Source organism: Eretmochelys imbricata, chromosome 1 (genome assembly GCF_965152235.1).
Source record: "Eretmochelys imbricata isolate rEreImb1 chromosome 1, rEreImb1.hap1, whole genome shotgun sequence".
NCBI classification, from domain to species: domain Eukaryota; kingdom Metazoa; phylum Chordata; order Testudines; family Cheloniidae; genus Eretmochelys; species Eretmochelys imbricata.
The window spans coordinates 250,885,605-250,902,246 of record NC_135572.1 but is presented as its reverse complement, the minus strand read 5'-3'; the positions used below and the strand labels follow the sequence as shown (position 1 = coordinate 250,902,246).

Here is a 16,642-nt window from a genome sequence, read left to right as displayed (position 1 = left end):
CCTGACACATGCACATCTTAGAACCTTGCATAAGGCTCTCCACAGGCTCAGGATCCCTGTGATGGAAGAAGAGGCGATTGGGCAGGGAAAAGGCAGCTTTGTATAGACTGGGAACAAGTCATATGTCCTGCCCATACTGACCCTGGAGAGATTGCAAGCTAGGGCAGGGTTAGGTAATATACCTTGTGAAGAATTATCTGGGGCAGCCTTGGCCAGGGGAGACACTGGTAAGGAGTAAGGGGGAGATCAGAGGTAAAGAGCCAGAGTCTGGTCCAGGACTTGCACTTGGCACAGCTCAGGAGCGTGCTCTATGCCACCTTCACTCCCCCTGATCCTGGGGCCAGCTGATCTCCAGTGGAAATTAAGCCCAGAAGCCTGTGTCCTCAGGAGGCCTTTCTGGGAGCCAGGGATTGACGGATTATAGAGTTGCCTCAGTCAAACTCCCTTTTCCATCGACATTCTCTGCACCAGGGAGTGGGAGGGGCAGAGATAGATGCTACTATGACAGCTCTGTGCCACACTGGGGGAATCCTCCATGAGCCGGTTAAGTCAGCATTATGGTTGCCTTGCACCACCATAGTCATGCATATCAGTTGCACATAGAACTGTGGATCTGGACCCCTCCAGGAAGGCCAGAGTGCTTGTTGGTCCCCTGGGAACTGAGCAAATTCATGAGAACCTTCCCAGTGTAGAGACAGCCGCTGCAGGCCATTCTGTAGTAGGCAAACGCCAGGCCACCCAGACTGAATGATCAGAGGAGGACTTAGCCAAGGAGGTCCTCACTGAGATGTCCTCTGAGCCCCACCTTGTGAGTTTTACCATAGGAGGTGGGAGGCGATCCTGACCATTGTTTTGTGTATCGCCCATTGATCATGGACCCATAACTCCTTATACAGGCAAATCTTCCAATGAAGTCACCGTGAGTAAGGGCTTCAAGATTTGGACTCCTATAAACTGGCAGCTACCAAACAGTACCGGGTTTTCAATGGTGCCATGCCGCTGGGCCCAGGCTCCAAAGGGGCCACGGCCTGGCCCACTCTGCTTGAGCTGCAGTCCAAGGCCCCGCCAGCTCTTCTCCGCCCCCCCCGCCTCTGTCCCGCACCCACCGGCAGCCAAGCTCCCTCCTCCCCCACCTCTTCTCCACCTCCTCCCCCAGCGTGCCATGTTCCTTCTCCTCCATACCAAATTAAAGTACCTATGTCCCATGGAGCCTGACCACATCACCTTCAGCCTCAACGTCAAATGACCCTGCTGCTTCCCCACTTTCTCCAGCATCCGGTCCAAAATGTTCCTCTTTCTTTTTAAAACTCTCTATGGACTTTTTCCAGCCAAATGCACAATTCTGGTTTCTCTCTGCACCCCTTCCCAATCCCTCCATTCATCTACACTGGCCTCTTCCCTGTCTTTTCATGGTCTCAGATGATATTGGCAAGAGAGCCTTCTCTTACACAGCTCCTTTCATTCTCATCACATTACAACACTCAGCTAGAGAACCAAAGAGCTGACAGGAAAAGGGATGCATTGGAAAGAACTGACAGATATGGTCACATGCCTAGAGAGGAGATGTAGCTGTTAGGAGACATTTCAACTTGGTCACCCCATTGATTCACTATATTCTTTTTGAAGCACTTCCAAACACTTCGGGCCAGATTCTCCTTTTCCCCACATCTCGTGTCATCATTTTACACTAGTGCAAATTGCTCCCATTCTGACTTATGCTCACTTTACACAGATGTAACCAGTGAATACAGTGCAAGGCCTCAGTGAACCAGACCCTCCTCTATGTCTATCCCTTTAAAGAAATGTTATGCACTGAATTGTTTGAATGACATTCACCATCATGAAAACTGCGGTACTGACAGCGCCACAGATTAAGGACAGGCAGCAGAAGGGCTATCTTCATCCCCGCTGTCCCACTCATGTGTCTCAAATGTGATCCACAGTGACCACCTCTGGGAGCAGGAGGGTACTTTACTCCCCACACCTCTATTCATCCATGGCCTCTCTTCTAAGCCTGTCAACAAGAGGTTCAATTAGGGCCAGTTGCCAAGATGGTTTCGTACTAGTACAGTAGAACCTCAGAATTACAAACATCAGAGTTATGAACTGACCCATCAGCCACACACCTCATTTGGAACTGGAAGTACACAACCAGGCAGCAGCAGAGACAAAAAAACCCAAAACCCAAATACAGTACAGTTCTGTGTTAAACGTAAACTACTAAAAAAATAAAGGGAAAGCAGCATTCTTCTTCTGCATAGTAAACTTTCAAAGTTGTATTTAGTCAATGCTCAGTTGTAATCTTTTGAAAAAACCACCACAATGTTTTGTTCAGAGTTACGAACATTTCAGAATTACGAACAACCTCCATTCCCAAGGGTTCATAACTCTGAGGTTTTATTGTACTGGATGGAGACCATCTATTCATTTCACACAAACCAATGGGAAGCACTCACAGTCTTTATTCACTGCTGACCTGGGCTGGATTTGAATCTGGGACCTAGAAGTTCTAGACCTTCTTTTACCTTCTTTAGTGATCCTTTGGTCTTCAGCAGGATGAAAATGATGTAGAGTGGAATGCAGATCATGGAAGAGAGAGCCATCAACCAGCCCAGAGCATAGCCCCAGGGAGGGTACATGTAGGAGTTGTTGTATTTGAGGGGAGTGTACTTGATCAGTGAAAATAGGAAGGTCACCTGTGGAATGAAGAACACAGAAGTCAGAACAGCAGGTGGGTACATGGTGAGTCAGAAGCAAGTGGTGAGGTGGTGAGAGATTGTTCCTGACAAGGGATATATAAGCAGTAGAAGATTTGTGACCTCCTTACCTAGTTATATCCTTGTTCCTAAGTGTTTGGGAGTTGGAAGTATTGTGATGGGTATGTACACTGCTGTTACTTACCAGCCTTAACTGAGTTTTGAAACATTTTTTGGTTTTGGAATTTTCCCTCCCCCTTTGTGCTGTTTTCCATTCACCAGCCCCTCCCCTCCCCTGGGATGTGAGTATCAACGCTCTTCTACCTCCTATCCCCCACCTTTCCAGCCCCTACCAAAATCCTTGCCTCTCCCTCTCTAACATGGATCCTCTAAACCTCCAGGAAATTCCCTCTCTCTCCAATGTATGTGTAGGAGGAAGGTCCTTATTTGTAAGCTCTCTGTAGTCAGGGTGCAGAAACTCTGGAACAGCCAGCCAGGGGCTGCAGTTTGGGCACCTTCTCTGGTGACTCCTGGCTTAGTCATGCCTCTGACAGGACTGACTTTTGAGCTCTGAGAAGCACCCAAGGCTCTCTCTGAAAATACTCTTTGAAAGATGATCTCTCAGCCTGCACCCAGACCTATAGAGCACTCAAACCATTCAGCTTTCAGAAACTCATGCATGACCAAGCAGCAGCTCTGAAAACTCCCTGATGGTTTTCAGCTCCCACTGGAGCCCTCAGGTGGCAGCTCCACAGGCTATTTGTGCCTATCCAAGCTGTTGAAGATTTTGGCCATAGTGTCTGATCCTGAGGTCACTGACAAACAAATGCCATGACGTTCACGGGAGCAGGATTAGGCCCATACCTTCTGTTGAAATCAATGGAAACAGAACTGGGCATGAGACACAAATAGTTAATATATTTCCTTAATTATAAACTGTTTTCTTCAAACATAGTCAGTGGGTGCATTTTCAAGGTGATTTGACTTTATGAAAAGCGAGGGGCAGGAACAAGATTTTTTGAACTAGAGGGAGTCATAGAAATGGAGACAGAAGAGAACATTTCATAACAAGGTAATTCTTTAATGGGCTGAAATTCAAAAATGATTTGATCAATTCCCTTAAGCCTTTGCAGATACATTCTCCTTTGCCTGAAGAATAAATATGCCAATTTTCAGGCTAAATGAAATTTCCAGACCTAAGACAAGGCTTTACAATGGAAATTGATTCCAGCTTCAACTACAGAGAAGCTACTGCTCCTCCACAGCAATTCTATAAAACAATAGTGCCCCTCTCAAATTCTCTTCTTCACTCAGATTCTAGGATCCCTGTACAAACATGCCTTACCATAGTTTGTACCTACCACGCAAACACCAGGGGTGACAACCTTCCAGCACATCTTAATCAGCGGCGACGGCCGATAACCAATCATGTCCTCGATGTTGTCATAGAAATGGTCTGCACCTTGACCACCAAAGGAAGGGAGAGAGAAAGAGAGAAGTAAGGGGGGTGAGAATTTTTGTTCTTTAGAAATTACTCATGCCAAGTCCAGGTTAGTTATGTTTTACTAAAATGGAAGCTCTAATTCCATACAGCAGGGATGTATTTGGTCCTTCAGGTGCTCAGAATTTCTGGAATTCAGGCCACTTATTTAGATGCCTAAATATGGAGTTAGGTGCAGGGGCGTTATTTGGTATGGGGCAAGAGGGACAGTTGTCCCTTGCTAGACCTTGGTTTGCACCCTCATCCATGCTCCATTATGTCTTTCACTTTTTGCTCTCCCCTTTAGGCTTATTCATAAAATCATAGATATGTGGGGCGGGAAGGGACCTCAAGAGGTAATCGAGTTCAGCCCCTGATCAGAGGCAGTGCCAAGCGAACCTAGACCATCCCTGACAGGTGTTTGTCTAACCTGTTCTTAAAAACCTCCAGTGATGGGGATTCCACAACCTCCCTTGGAAGCCTATTCCAGTGCTTAACTACTATTTATAGTTAAGGAGGACTTGTGGCACCTTAGAGACTAACAAATTTATTTGAGCATAAGCTTTCATGAGCTACAGCTCACTTCATCGGATGCATTCAGCTCACAAAAGCTTATGCTCAAATAAATTTGTTAGTCTCTAAGGTGCCACAAGTACTCCTTTTCTTTTTGCGACTACAGACTAACACGGCTGCTACTCTGAAACCTATTTATAGTTAGAAAGTTTTCCTCATATCTAACCTAAATCTTCCTTATTTTACATTAAGCCAATTATGTCTTGTCTGACCTTCAGTGGACCTGGAGAACAAGTGATCCCCGACTTCTTTAGAACAGCCCTTAATATATTTGAAGACTGTTCTCATCCCTCCCAGTCTTCTTTTCTTAAGACTAAACATACCTAGTTTTGTTTTGGTTTTTTAACATTTTCTCATAGGTCAGGTCAGGACAATACATGTTGTGATTGTAACGGCTTTACTCTAATTTGCACTTGCTGGCTTCATTTCTGAGAGTGTTGAAATGGAGTCAGCAGAAAAAAATGGGGGAGTTAGTTAAAAAAAAAGTGACTAATGCCAGTTAATGGGTTTTCCCATGCCTATGGGTTGGCAGCACCGATTCCTTGGCTTACACTGCAAAGTATTACAGCAGTGGCGTTAACACAAACACACATTCCAAGCGTGCCTATTGCCAGCAATTATGATGCCATCCACCACTAGGTAGCTTCCTCCTGCCTGTCAGCCCGGCACTGTTACAAGGATCTGAGATTTCCGGTGCACAGCTTTATTGCTGTAAACAGACCAGGCTGCGTCAAACCCACTGATGGCATTTGCCAAAGGGGAAACACTAATGTAATTTTTTCCCAGCTCTGAAAACCGAGCGCAGAATAAGTTGATACGTTTTTGGAGTTCTGGATTTGAAGGCTGAGGCCACAACAACATGCTGCAGGGAGCATTCTCCAAACAATAGTGTACACACTGGGATTAACTGTTCCAGAAGAGAGCTCACATACAGTCCTGTCGCTGCATCAGCGCTGAGACTGAAACCATGAGGACTGTTTTAGATAACCAGAGCAGGCACGAAGTGTGATGGCCTAAGGCAGCATTTTGGGTGGTCCTGCAATGAATGCTCTGTTTTCTGCATTTGTATAAATCTCTCTCACACACACACATGCACACACAGAAGGAGCAGGCACAAGAAATTTGTGCTTTTGGAGTCCAACCTTGCTCCTCTTGAAGTCATTGACAGATTTGCTATCGATTTCACTGGGCACTAGATCAGACCTTTAATTTCATTTGTAACTGTGGCCAGACACTATGCAAATGAGTTTTATGCATGCTAATTTACAGTGTGTGTCTATGGAATTTCAGATTAAATAAACTGTCAGGATTAAATTAACAGAAAGACATAGGGAGATCGCATAACAGGTCAGCCATAAAATGGCAGCCACTGCCACTCCTACATGGAGAATCCTCTTCTGCTCTAAGTAAGTATAGTCTGTGTCAGCTAGAAAGGCCTAGAGGTCCACTGGCAGACCAGCACAGAGCATGGGAGACAGAACCTATGCCTGAATGAGCAGGAAGACTGAATTCACTTCTTTTCCTGGGAAAATCCCTTTCAGAGCAGAGATAAGAATCATTCCAACACTAAGTGTATGGGGACTGAGGAATCCCATGGGTGAACAGATTAAATCAGAAGCACGAGGCACTCCTGCTTTTCTCTGGGGCTGACACGGCTATTCCCATCCCTCCACAACAGCCTGCGTCCTTGTGTTCCACTTACCATACACCCAGCCAATAGAGATGACTTCAAAAATGGCCAGGAATAGTAGGCACATACCGCTGGCAGCATAATAATCAAACAGCTGGAAGATGTACATTCCACCCTGTGTCAGGCAGAGAAAGGGGAGACATGGAGGGCTCAGCAAAAGGGAATGTGCAAGAGAAAATGGCTTGAATGGAATTTGTACAAATATAAAAATAAGGCTGAGGGACAGGGGAACTGCGCACAGACCAAAGGGGCATAGGAGGAGGTTTCTGTCTCTAAGCCTGTCCACACTAGGAAACTAACTATGCTAGGTACCACCATGCCCTAATGATCGTCAGGCATGAGTCCAGAATGAGGTTTCCCAATCATTTCATAGCATGATTTCAGTATCCACAGAGAACAGGGGTTTGGATGTTTTTAAACACTGCTATAGACCATTCTCCCTGGCAAGTTTCTAGCACTGTTTCTGAATGTGGTCCTTGGCTATGTTGAGCTTCGGGCATACGCCATAAAGTTTAGATCCAGGTATGAACTACCCTGAAGTTCAGTATGTTTAGATGCCAGGTTTCTAGTTTGAGCCCATCTCTACATGTTGCAAGGGTCCCAAGCACAGTTGGAAGCCCTGTGGGGGCAACGGCCTCTGGCTCTCTGTTGTGCAATGACAGTATGGTGGCCTGAGACCTTGTTCTACTCCCAGGAGAACTATTTGTAGCATCTGACTCTCTCTCATATTCTCACACCTTGTCTTGACAAGAAAATAGCACCTCCAATAAAAGAAAAACGTGGAGCAGATACATTCAAAAATCATCAACCCCTTGAATGGCCACTGAGACAGAAAAAAAGCTTTCCTATTAATCCCACCGAACACTGGGCCACCTTTGTGCAATGTTTAGATTATCCCTCAGTGATGGGCATTGTGTAAAAGCCTCAGGGAAGTTAGATAGGTCCTGAAGTCCTGATGCAGTTTTCACCCAGTCCTTACTCAGGCAAAGCTCCTATTGCCTTCTGCGAGAATTCTCCCAAGTAAAATCTCAGCAAGGACCTCTGACTTTTCAGATGACTGCAGGAATGCCATCTAAGAGAGATTAAGGGTTGTATCAAATAGCAAGATCCTGGTGTCTCCAGAGTGTGGGGAGCAGCTATCAGTGACTTCTTTCCTCTAAATCAGTGGTTCTCAACCAGGGGTACACTTACCTCTGGGGATACTCTGAGGTTTTCCAGGGGGTACATCAACTCATCTAGATATTTGCCTAGTTTTACAACAGGCTACATATAAAAGCACTTGCGAAGTCAGTACAAACTAAAATTTCACACAGACAATGACTTGTTTATACTGCTCTATATACTATACACTGAAATGTAAGTATAATATTTATATTCCAATTGATTTATTTTATAATTATATGGTAAAAATGAGAACGTAAGCTATTTTTCAGTAACAGCATGCTGTGACACTTGTGTATTTTTATGTCTGATTTTGTAAGCAAGTAGTTTTTAAGTGAGGTGAAACTTGTGGGTAGGTAAGACAAATCAGACTCCTGAAAGGGGTACAGTGGTCTGGAAAAGTTGAGCGCCATTGCTCTAACTTAGTCTAGGACCTGCTATCAACAGCCTTCGTACCCTCAGTCCTGTTTTCCACAAAGATGGGCAGCCAACTGTGCCTTCCCTTGGAAGACCTCCATCATGGCAAAGACTGGCAGCATTCACATCTCATGTGTAGCTCATCTACTTTTGATCTGAGAGCCATCAGGACTGGAGTTTGGATATAAAGTTCCTTTCAGGTGGCCCTTCCCTGGTGCTAGGTTATCTCTGAGACATACTCCAGAGGAAGGCTCAGCTATAGAGTACGACAACATCTCAACTGGCACTATATAAGAAAGAAGAACTACTGGTTCTGATATGCACCAGCTAATAAACTAAGCTAAAGAGAGAGAGAATAACTAACAGTGTGAAATACAAACTTACTGCACATAATACTGTTCCAGACAAGTCCACATCCCTCTTCCCCCACCATGTACTTCCCTTCTTACCTCAGTGACTAGCATCAGGCCAAGCAGGTAGCATATGACTGCAACGGCCAGGATCAGCAACTCCCGGTGCCCTTTCTTCTGGAGAACTTCTGGGTAAATGTCAACAATGGCTGTCACCAGGCTCTCAACACAGACGAACTGCAGAAGAATTCATGTCAAGAAACCAAAGACCTAAATGCCTCTCTTTCCCCACCCATCCTTTTCCCACTTCTATTCTTCCACTCAGTTAGTCTCTCTCCTCTTTTTCCTACACCTGAAGCATGAACTTCTTGGAAACAGGGAGGCATAGCTGTGTCTGAGTCCCAAAGGAAGTGGAATTACCACGGGTGCAACATCAGGAATTGAGCACCCCAGAGGAATGACAGGAACCACATCTGGAATTGAGTGAGATTATCACAAGCCTTGCCCCTGGAGTAGAGAGGATGTTGAGGTACAACAGAAATGACACACGGAACATGGAGACAAGAAGGGAATTGCACCTCGCTACAAAGGGTTATCAAGAAATGAATTATGTGTCACAAGGAACCACTGTGGTAGAAAAGAAGTTACTGCCAGGAACCAGCTACTCCGGAGCCAGGAGACAGTACTGCAGGTCACAAGTCACACCTGGAATCAAGAACACTCGTGGTACAGTCGGAGCTGCCATCAAACTACAGTTACCGAACGGGATTGTCACAGTACAAAAGGAGGCCTCGTGAACTTAGAGGAGATTTATGCAAAATTTGTAGTAAAGTGCCTGGTTCATGAGGGATGACTGCTATCCCCTAAGGGCAGACTTGGTGGGAAGGACAAAGAAGTGCGGCTGCTGATTGTCACTGGATTGTCAGAGGCTTATGCTGGAAGGTTCAGGTGCTGCAGGTCACTGTTAAGGAGTAACACCTGACACCAGCTGGCTGCTGGGATGTACTGGCCAGCTCTAGGTATTATCCTTCTGAAGTAGTAACATGGATGTGTGACAGGTGTTTCAGATGGCTGAGAGACACATCACCATTTCCCACCCACGAGCTATGAACTACACAAGGCTCTTAAATATGTGACAGACACTTTGGAGTTAGAGGGAAAGAGGAGGGTTATTTACTGTACCTGGCTGTCCAGTCCCAGGAAGATCAGCATCAGGAAGAATAGGCAGGACCAGAGCTGAGGCCCAGGCATCAGCGTTACAGCCTTTGGATACGCAATGAATGCTAGGCCGGGACCTGCCAATCAGACAGCTGAGTAAGAATGAGGTTTCCCCAACAATACAACCCAGCAACACAGAGACCAGTTTGATGTGCTGTTTAAAAAACTTAGCCTGCCAAGACCTCACCTCCCCAGCATGTATTGTGCAATGGTCACTGACACACAGGATAATGACTGCTGACACGGGTTGAGCGGCTGGTTTTGGAAAGAAGAATCAAGGATTTCAAAACAACAGGGAATGCAGCTCTGGCTCTGGACAGGGGAACTAAGTGCATCAGGATAGCAGAGAATAAAGCAGTGGTTCTGGATGACAGAAGCCAGGGCCTCTGAGTCTGCAGAATAGGCAGAGGCTCTTTCTGGGCAACTGGACTGGGGACACTAGCAGTTACAGAGGATTTAGGGTTGGTTCAAGGTAGCAGCACTGATAACCTCATGGGTTGGCTTCATATTCAAAGATGTCAGTTCCTAAAAAGTCCACTCATGCTTTAAGTTTTCCTTTTGGCCCTGCCACATTTAGAAAGCACCTACCTGACTCGGCCACTTCTGAAATGGGCACACCCTGTTCTTGTGCCATGAAGCCCAGCACAGAGAAGATAGCAAAGCCAGCCACAAAGCTGGTGGCACTATTCAGGAAACATAGCATGAAGCAGTCCCTGTTGGAGAAGAACCAAAGAGAGACACAGAGACGGCATTGTTTTCCTCTGCAAATTTACCACTTTGGGAAATTGCTTTTGTGCTCAGCTTTCTGAATGGGACAGGAATCCATTCATTTGCTTACACTAACACTAGCCTGAGACTCCTCCAGAGGCCAACAGCCCAAAACAGAACTTGACAGCCTACAGCCTTGACCCATGGCACTACAAGAGCTATATGATTATACTTGGCAATAAAAATGACAGAAGGCTGCAGCAAGATATTGTAAGCTGGATGCCCCAGTGAAGTCACTAGGGACTTGGCACAACAAGGGGCAACAGGAATCATCATATGAGGGTAGAGCAATGGAACAAATATTGAGAGAAAAAAGATCCTTAAATAACAAGGGTCCTGATCCAAAGCCCTCTGAAACCAATGGAAAGACTCCCATTGACTTGAATGGGCTGGGGATCAGGCCCGAGAGGAAAAGGGAACTAGGAGCAATAAGCACTGGATGAAAAAGAACCTGTCATCCCAGACAAGCCTTTCTGTTGCTCTTTCTGATAGAATTAAAACACACACAGGGCACACTAAAGGGCCTGGGATTTTAATAAGGCATTTGATGCCATGGGCCAGATTCTCCTCTTCTTTAGACCACTGTGAATTTGGTGTAATTCCCCCGAGATCAGACCCAGACCCAAACTGAACTGAATTTGGCCACATGCATCACTAAATCTTATTTCCATATCAGGTAACATTTTACAATACCCATATCAACACAACAATGGCACCTCCAGGAGCCCCGTGCCCTCTGTCCCTGACCCAGATGGAAGAGTGCCACCAGCAGAGCCACCAAAGGCATTTCTTGTAGCCCCTGGGTTTTCCTTGGTAGTCTCCCATCCAGTCGCTTAGCCCTGCTTAGCTTGTGAGAGCTGACAAGAGCATAGGACGAAATGGCATAGGCCCCACCCTTGATTGTGCCACAGCTCCAACTACAGCCTGCTCAGCTGCCCACAGGGCCCTCAGCTGGATGTGAGAGGGAGAGAAAGGGGCACAGGCTGCTCCTACCTGTAACAGTTGTTATTGTACTTATTGTAGCTGCCCAAGGCTGTCAGGCACCCCTGGCAGATAGCATAAGAGAAGAAGATCTGAGTGCCTGCATCCATCCACACCTAGAACAGAAATGGACAGGGATTTCCAGCCATGGCTAAGGAAATAAATGGTTAAGTCCTATCAGAGTACACACACTTTGGGGAAGCACCCTGTCAGACATGGAGAAATCCACATCAGGCAGAGAAGGGAAGAATCCATATGAGGTGTGACATGTCTCTGGATTGATCGTCCCAGCTTGGGGGACTGGAATGAAGGTTTCACCATGAAAAGGGAGGATTTTCCTTCTGGACCCCAACAGCTTCTCTCAAATAGTCCAAGGAAGAATGGATTTGAGTAGGGAACGAGAGTGATTTTTAAACCCTCAGGCTGGGGTAGTCAATAGACAGACCATGGGCCAAATCTGGACTGCCAGACACTTTTGAACGGACAACATATTTTTATTTACTTATTATCATCATTATTGTTATTGAGGTGTGAAAATATTTCTCTGGAGTCTGGACCTTGACCAAGAAATTTGGACCTTGACAAAAAATAACTGACTGCCCTCGGGTGTCTGTTGCATAATCTGTCCTTCACCAGCTACCCTCACAGAGGGCATATTCCAAGAGGGCTGTCATCATCCATTCCCCCAGAGGCAATGATTCAGGGGGCTAGATCACCATTCATTTTTTCTAAGCTAAAGTGCCCACAGACTGTACAGAGAGGGTGTGTGGGGATGTGGCATGGTATGAAGTCTGTATCAGCACAAGTTGGAGGTCACTTAGCTGCTTGGGAGTGAAAAAACCATGAGTAGCTCACAAAGCCATCCCAAACAAGTGCCAATAGAACCTTTATATGACACCACACCACCGGGTATTCCCTACACATCAGGGTGGAGGAAGATCAGGACAACGGGAGCAGCCAGGAGATGTTGGGTTCATAGTATCTCATCACCACCATGGTTTTCATTAACGCATCCTGGCACCCAACGAGAGCAGCAGAGTTTGTCGTTTATTTCAGCCTTCAGCCACAGGCTCCTCCTCCACTATCACTGTATTGACAGCACTTTCTCTCACATCGTGTGATGCTAGTACACAGAGCCACAAAAGATGGGCCGCAGTGCTCAGCATCTTCCAAACAGCCAGGGAAGGACCTTAATAGCAAGTTAACAGCCAGGAAAGAAAACCTTGTCCAGTATCCTTGTTGTCCCCTAAACGGTAGGGGGCAGTTGGGCCTTTTGCCATCCTGGAAGAGGCGGGAGGCAGTTTGAGATTGTGGGAAAAGCACATTAGCTGAATGCTTCTGCTACAATGATCAGCAGTGAAATAAATAACGTTTAAATACTCACCGTTAGGTCTCAGAATTAACATCCCATTGGGATGCATTGGGCAGTTCACGCTTCTCCAAACTAGCATTTCAGGCTATCTGCAAACTCAGGGAACTAACACTGAATGCAAGTTACACAGTTTCAAGTTTTTTTCCCCCAATACGGATCAGGATTAGAAACATAATGTTTTTTTTAAATTAAAGCAGAGATTCCGGAGCACAATTCTGCAAGAAGGTGCTGATTTCACAGCAAATGCCAGAAATGCCAAATCTCAGAATAAAGGGACTCCTGTTTATAAAAACCAACCATTTATAGCTCCGATAGTTACCTACACACCTACTGCAGTTTCTCTTATACTAGGAAGCTGGTCTCCCTGAGAAAACTCCAGCCTCTTACAAGAAAAGCTCAAGCTGGGCCAGAGAGAATGAAGAGAGAGGTTTTTTCCCCTTTTGTTCATCATCATTTCACTTAAGGCTCAACAAAACCATCTGTCATACACTGAATATTTAATAGATGCTTCTGCATTTGCCAGGCCCCTAAATGGCAATGACCTAACACATCCATATGTTTAAAATACACTGACAAAAAGGCGGTATTTGTGCTGGGCCGAGATTCCCCCATCAACCCTTTTAAAGAGGCCTCAATATTTTGTCAGTCCAACCTGATCTAGATAGCCGTCAATTAAGGCCTGATCCTGCAAGGTGCTGGACCCCTGCTTTTCCCATCACTACCACTTTGTTGGAGTCTCTCCACACCCCACTTTATCAGGCTGTATTCACTCACCTGCGGGTCTGCAAGCCTGGAAATGTCTGGCTTCAGATAGAACATGATCCCCTCAGCAGCACCAGGCAGGCTGACCCCTCGAATCAGCAAGACAAAAAGCATCAAGTAGGGAAATGTGGCAGTGAAGTAAACAACCTGGAAGCAGAGAGAAGGATAAAAAGGGGACCTTGTCACCCTATAGGTTATACATCCAAAGCAAATCCCCTAACTCTATTATTAACAACACCTGAGCTTTTAAAAACCCAAAGCCTCTGCTGTCACTGAATTCTAATTAAAGGCCATGAAAATATTTTTATTCGTGGCCAAGATTTCCAAAAGTGAGCGGTGAATTTGAGGGGGGCAGGGCAGAAATTTGAGACACCCGGCAGAGGCCTGATTTTCAAAGAGTGATTGCTCACTACACTGAAAAATTGAGCCTCTTTAAGGCATCTCAACTTGAATCTGAGAGCCCCCAAAATCTTGACGTGTTTTTGAAAGCCTTGACCACAGTTTTTGTAAAGCCCTCCTGTCCCCTTTTTTGTTTTGAAAATGAAATGGATTGGTTTTGAGAACTGTTGGAGTCATTCATCATTAAGCTAAGCGCCTTTTTCTGCTTGTGGAACTGAATATCAGTGAGCAAGCTGCAATTTCCCTAAATGTATTCATTATTCAGATTCACTCAAATAATATCCTTTTGAATTTTTGTTTATGCTATGGATTGATAGCAAATATTCAAACGTCAAACTATGTTATTTGACTGTGATTGGTCAAATAAGTCAGATGGTACTGTTTCTGTTCCCTGATTGGAGGAGCATACAAGAACTGCTGGCACTGAAATTTGTCTCTGAAATTCACTTTTTGTGAACATTTATGCTAGTAAACCAGATTTATTCGAAGTATGAGGAAAGTAAACACAAAAGGAAAACAAATGTGGCCAAAGTGAACTGGTTTTAAAAAAACTACTCATTCAGACTTTTCATATGAATTATTCTCCCAGCTCTAGTAACCATTAAGGTACTGGTACCGGGCCTTTAAGTATTGACTATTAAAAATGAACTTTTAGTCAAGAGTTGACTTTCTGTTGACTACAAAGTTCTGTAGGTGATCTCTGCAAATAATCTTACACCACTGCAAATATTAAACCAAGGTATGTACTTTTGAAGAGATTCTGTGAACTCTCCACTGCTTGTTCATAATATGCCAAAGCACAACTTTTCCTGACAGTGAGAAACAGAGCAGAACAGTTAAATTACTTGACAGCATCCCATCAGATTAGTAGATTTTAAGGCAAAGGGACCATTACGATCATCTAGTCTGACCTCGTGCATAGCACAGGTCATAGAATTTCATACAGCAGTTTCTTCCTTAAACTCATAACTTCTGACTGAGGTAGAACATTTATTGTAGAAAAACACCTAGTCTTGATTTAAAGACTTGGAATGATGGAGAATCCATCACATTCCTCTAGGTATATTGCTCCAATGGTTAATTACTCTCACTGTTAAACATTTGCACCTTATTTCTTGTCTGAATTGGTCAAACTTCAGCTGACAACCGTGGTATCTTGTTATGGCTTTGCTAGATTAAGGAGCCATCTCCTGTCAGAAATATTCTGCCCATGTAAATACTTATGACTGATCAAGTCACCTCTTAACATTCTCTTTGTTAAGATAAATAGCTTGAGCTTTTTTTTAGTCTTTCACTGTCAATAGAGATGGTTGGAAATTTTTTGATCAAACTATTTTTGCCCATCAAAATATGCGGATTTGCCAAAACCAAAACTTTTCATGGAAAAGGGTCGGTTTCCACAAATCTCTACTCAAAATGTTTTTTTATATAAAAAGTATCAAAATTGCCAACATGACAAATTCTGGCTTACCAGTTCAAAACAATTTTAGGTTTAGAAAGCTAAACTAATGGAAGTAAAAAAAAAAATTGAAAACTTGTAATAGAAATGAAACATTGCAAAATTATTGAAACTAGTGTTTCAATTGACCCAAATTGAATTTTTTTTTCTCAGTTTGTGAAAATTTTTACTATTTTGATCTTTTGTCCTGATTCAGGATGGGAAAAGTTTTTTGAAATCTCAAAAATTGTCACAGGACAGGAAAACCGTTTCCTGGTCAGCTTTAACTGTAAGACAGATTTTCCAGGCACCAGATCATTCTTGTAGCTCTTCTGAAACCTTTCCAATTTTTCAACATCATTTTAAATCTGTATATTTATACTTCACTATTTGATTGTTTTCTTAAGTGCAAAGAGAGACGAGTGGGTAGGAGACATGGATTTTAATTGAGTTCTCTGTGTCTCCACACATATGCGGCAAGCAGGAGAGAGCAACTCAGTACATTTCCATTAAAGGCAAAGAGTCTTGCAGGCTCCACACATTCCCATATGAAAGTTGAGCCAAGGAGCACAGTGGTAAAAAGACTGTAAATATGGGAGATGAAGACAGCCCTGTGGACTCAGCAGCTCACTGACGCAGAACTAAAGAGATGTGTCTATTGTGAAGGATGTGTCCCAATACCTGTAGCAGCAAAAAAGGTGAGAGTGATGGGAGCTTCGTGGATGGAGAGAGAGCAAATAGTGGGAAACATCTTTTATGGAAGAAGGGGATTGAAGAAACTGGTCACTCTCACCTCAGTGATTGTCACACGTCCTCTAGAAATGTGCAAGACCAACCCTGAGTAGTATAACCTACCCTCACCACTGCTCAGGGGGTTATATTCCAGCCCTGCACCATTAAAGCCCAAGTGGCTTCTTTAGGCCTCCCATGTGAAATATGTTATGCTCATCCAATCCAGGAATAGAAACAATAACATGTGACTTATGCAATCACAACCAGCCAGGCCAGCTCAAATTTTCAATATCGAGTGTGGAATGCTCACAGCAGCACCCTGTTTGTGAGCAATCCATTGAGTTAAAGAAAAAAAAAAAGACAAAAAACCCCAAACTGAGCAATTACAAATAATGAGGAAATGGGAAGTAACTGAGTAGAATCCCCTAAGGAGATTATTTCTAGTGGGTTATTCACTCAGCTCTTGTATTTATTACTGGTGATTGGAGATTTGACAGTAAAACAAGCTAACGTTGCAAAAGCCACCAGACCACTTGGGGACTGTGCATCAGCAACTGGATGATTGTGTGTTGCGAATGGTGAAGCAGCATCTTTCATAAAATTTC

At 44.4% G+C, this 16,642-nt stretch overlaps 1 protein-coding gene across 1 annotated transcript in view; it reads right to left on the bottom strand.

Moving 5' to 3' along the window:
• Positions 1-16,642, bottom strand: part of LOC144259302 (sodium- and chloride-dependent betaine transporter-like) — a 39,001-nt gene that overhangs the window by 6,234 nt on the left and 16,125 nt on the right. The window contains exons 6-13 of the mRNA XM_077807510.1: positions 13,481-13,615; positions 11,347-11,450; positions 10,174-10,298; positions 9,550-9,662; positions 8,467-8,604; positions 6,452-6,554; positions 4,058-4,158; positions 2,526-2,696 (exon numbers count right to left, since the gene is read on the bottom strand). Coding sequence (XP_077663636.1) covers positions 2,526-2,696; positions 4,058-4,158; positions 6,452-6,554; positions 8,467-8,604; positions 9,550-9,662; positions 10,174-10,298; positions 11,347-11,450; positions 13,481-13,615 — 990 coding nt within the window. The remainder of the gene's footprint in view (positions 1-2,525; positions 2,697-4,057; positions 4,159-6,451; positions 6,555-8,466; positions 8,605-9,549; positions 9,663-10,173; positions 10,299-11,346; positions 11,451-13,480; positions 13,616-16,642) is intronic.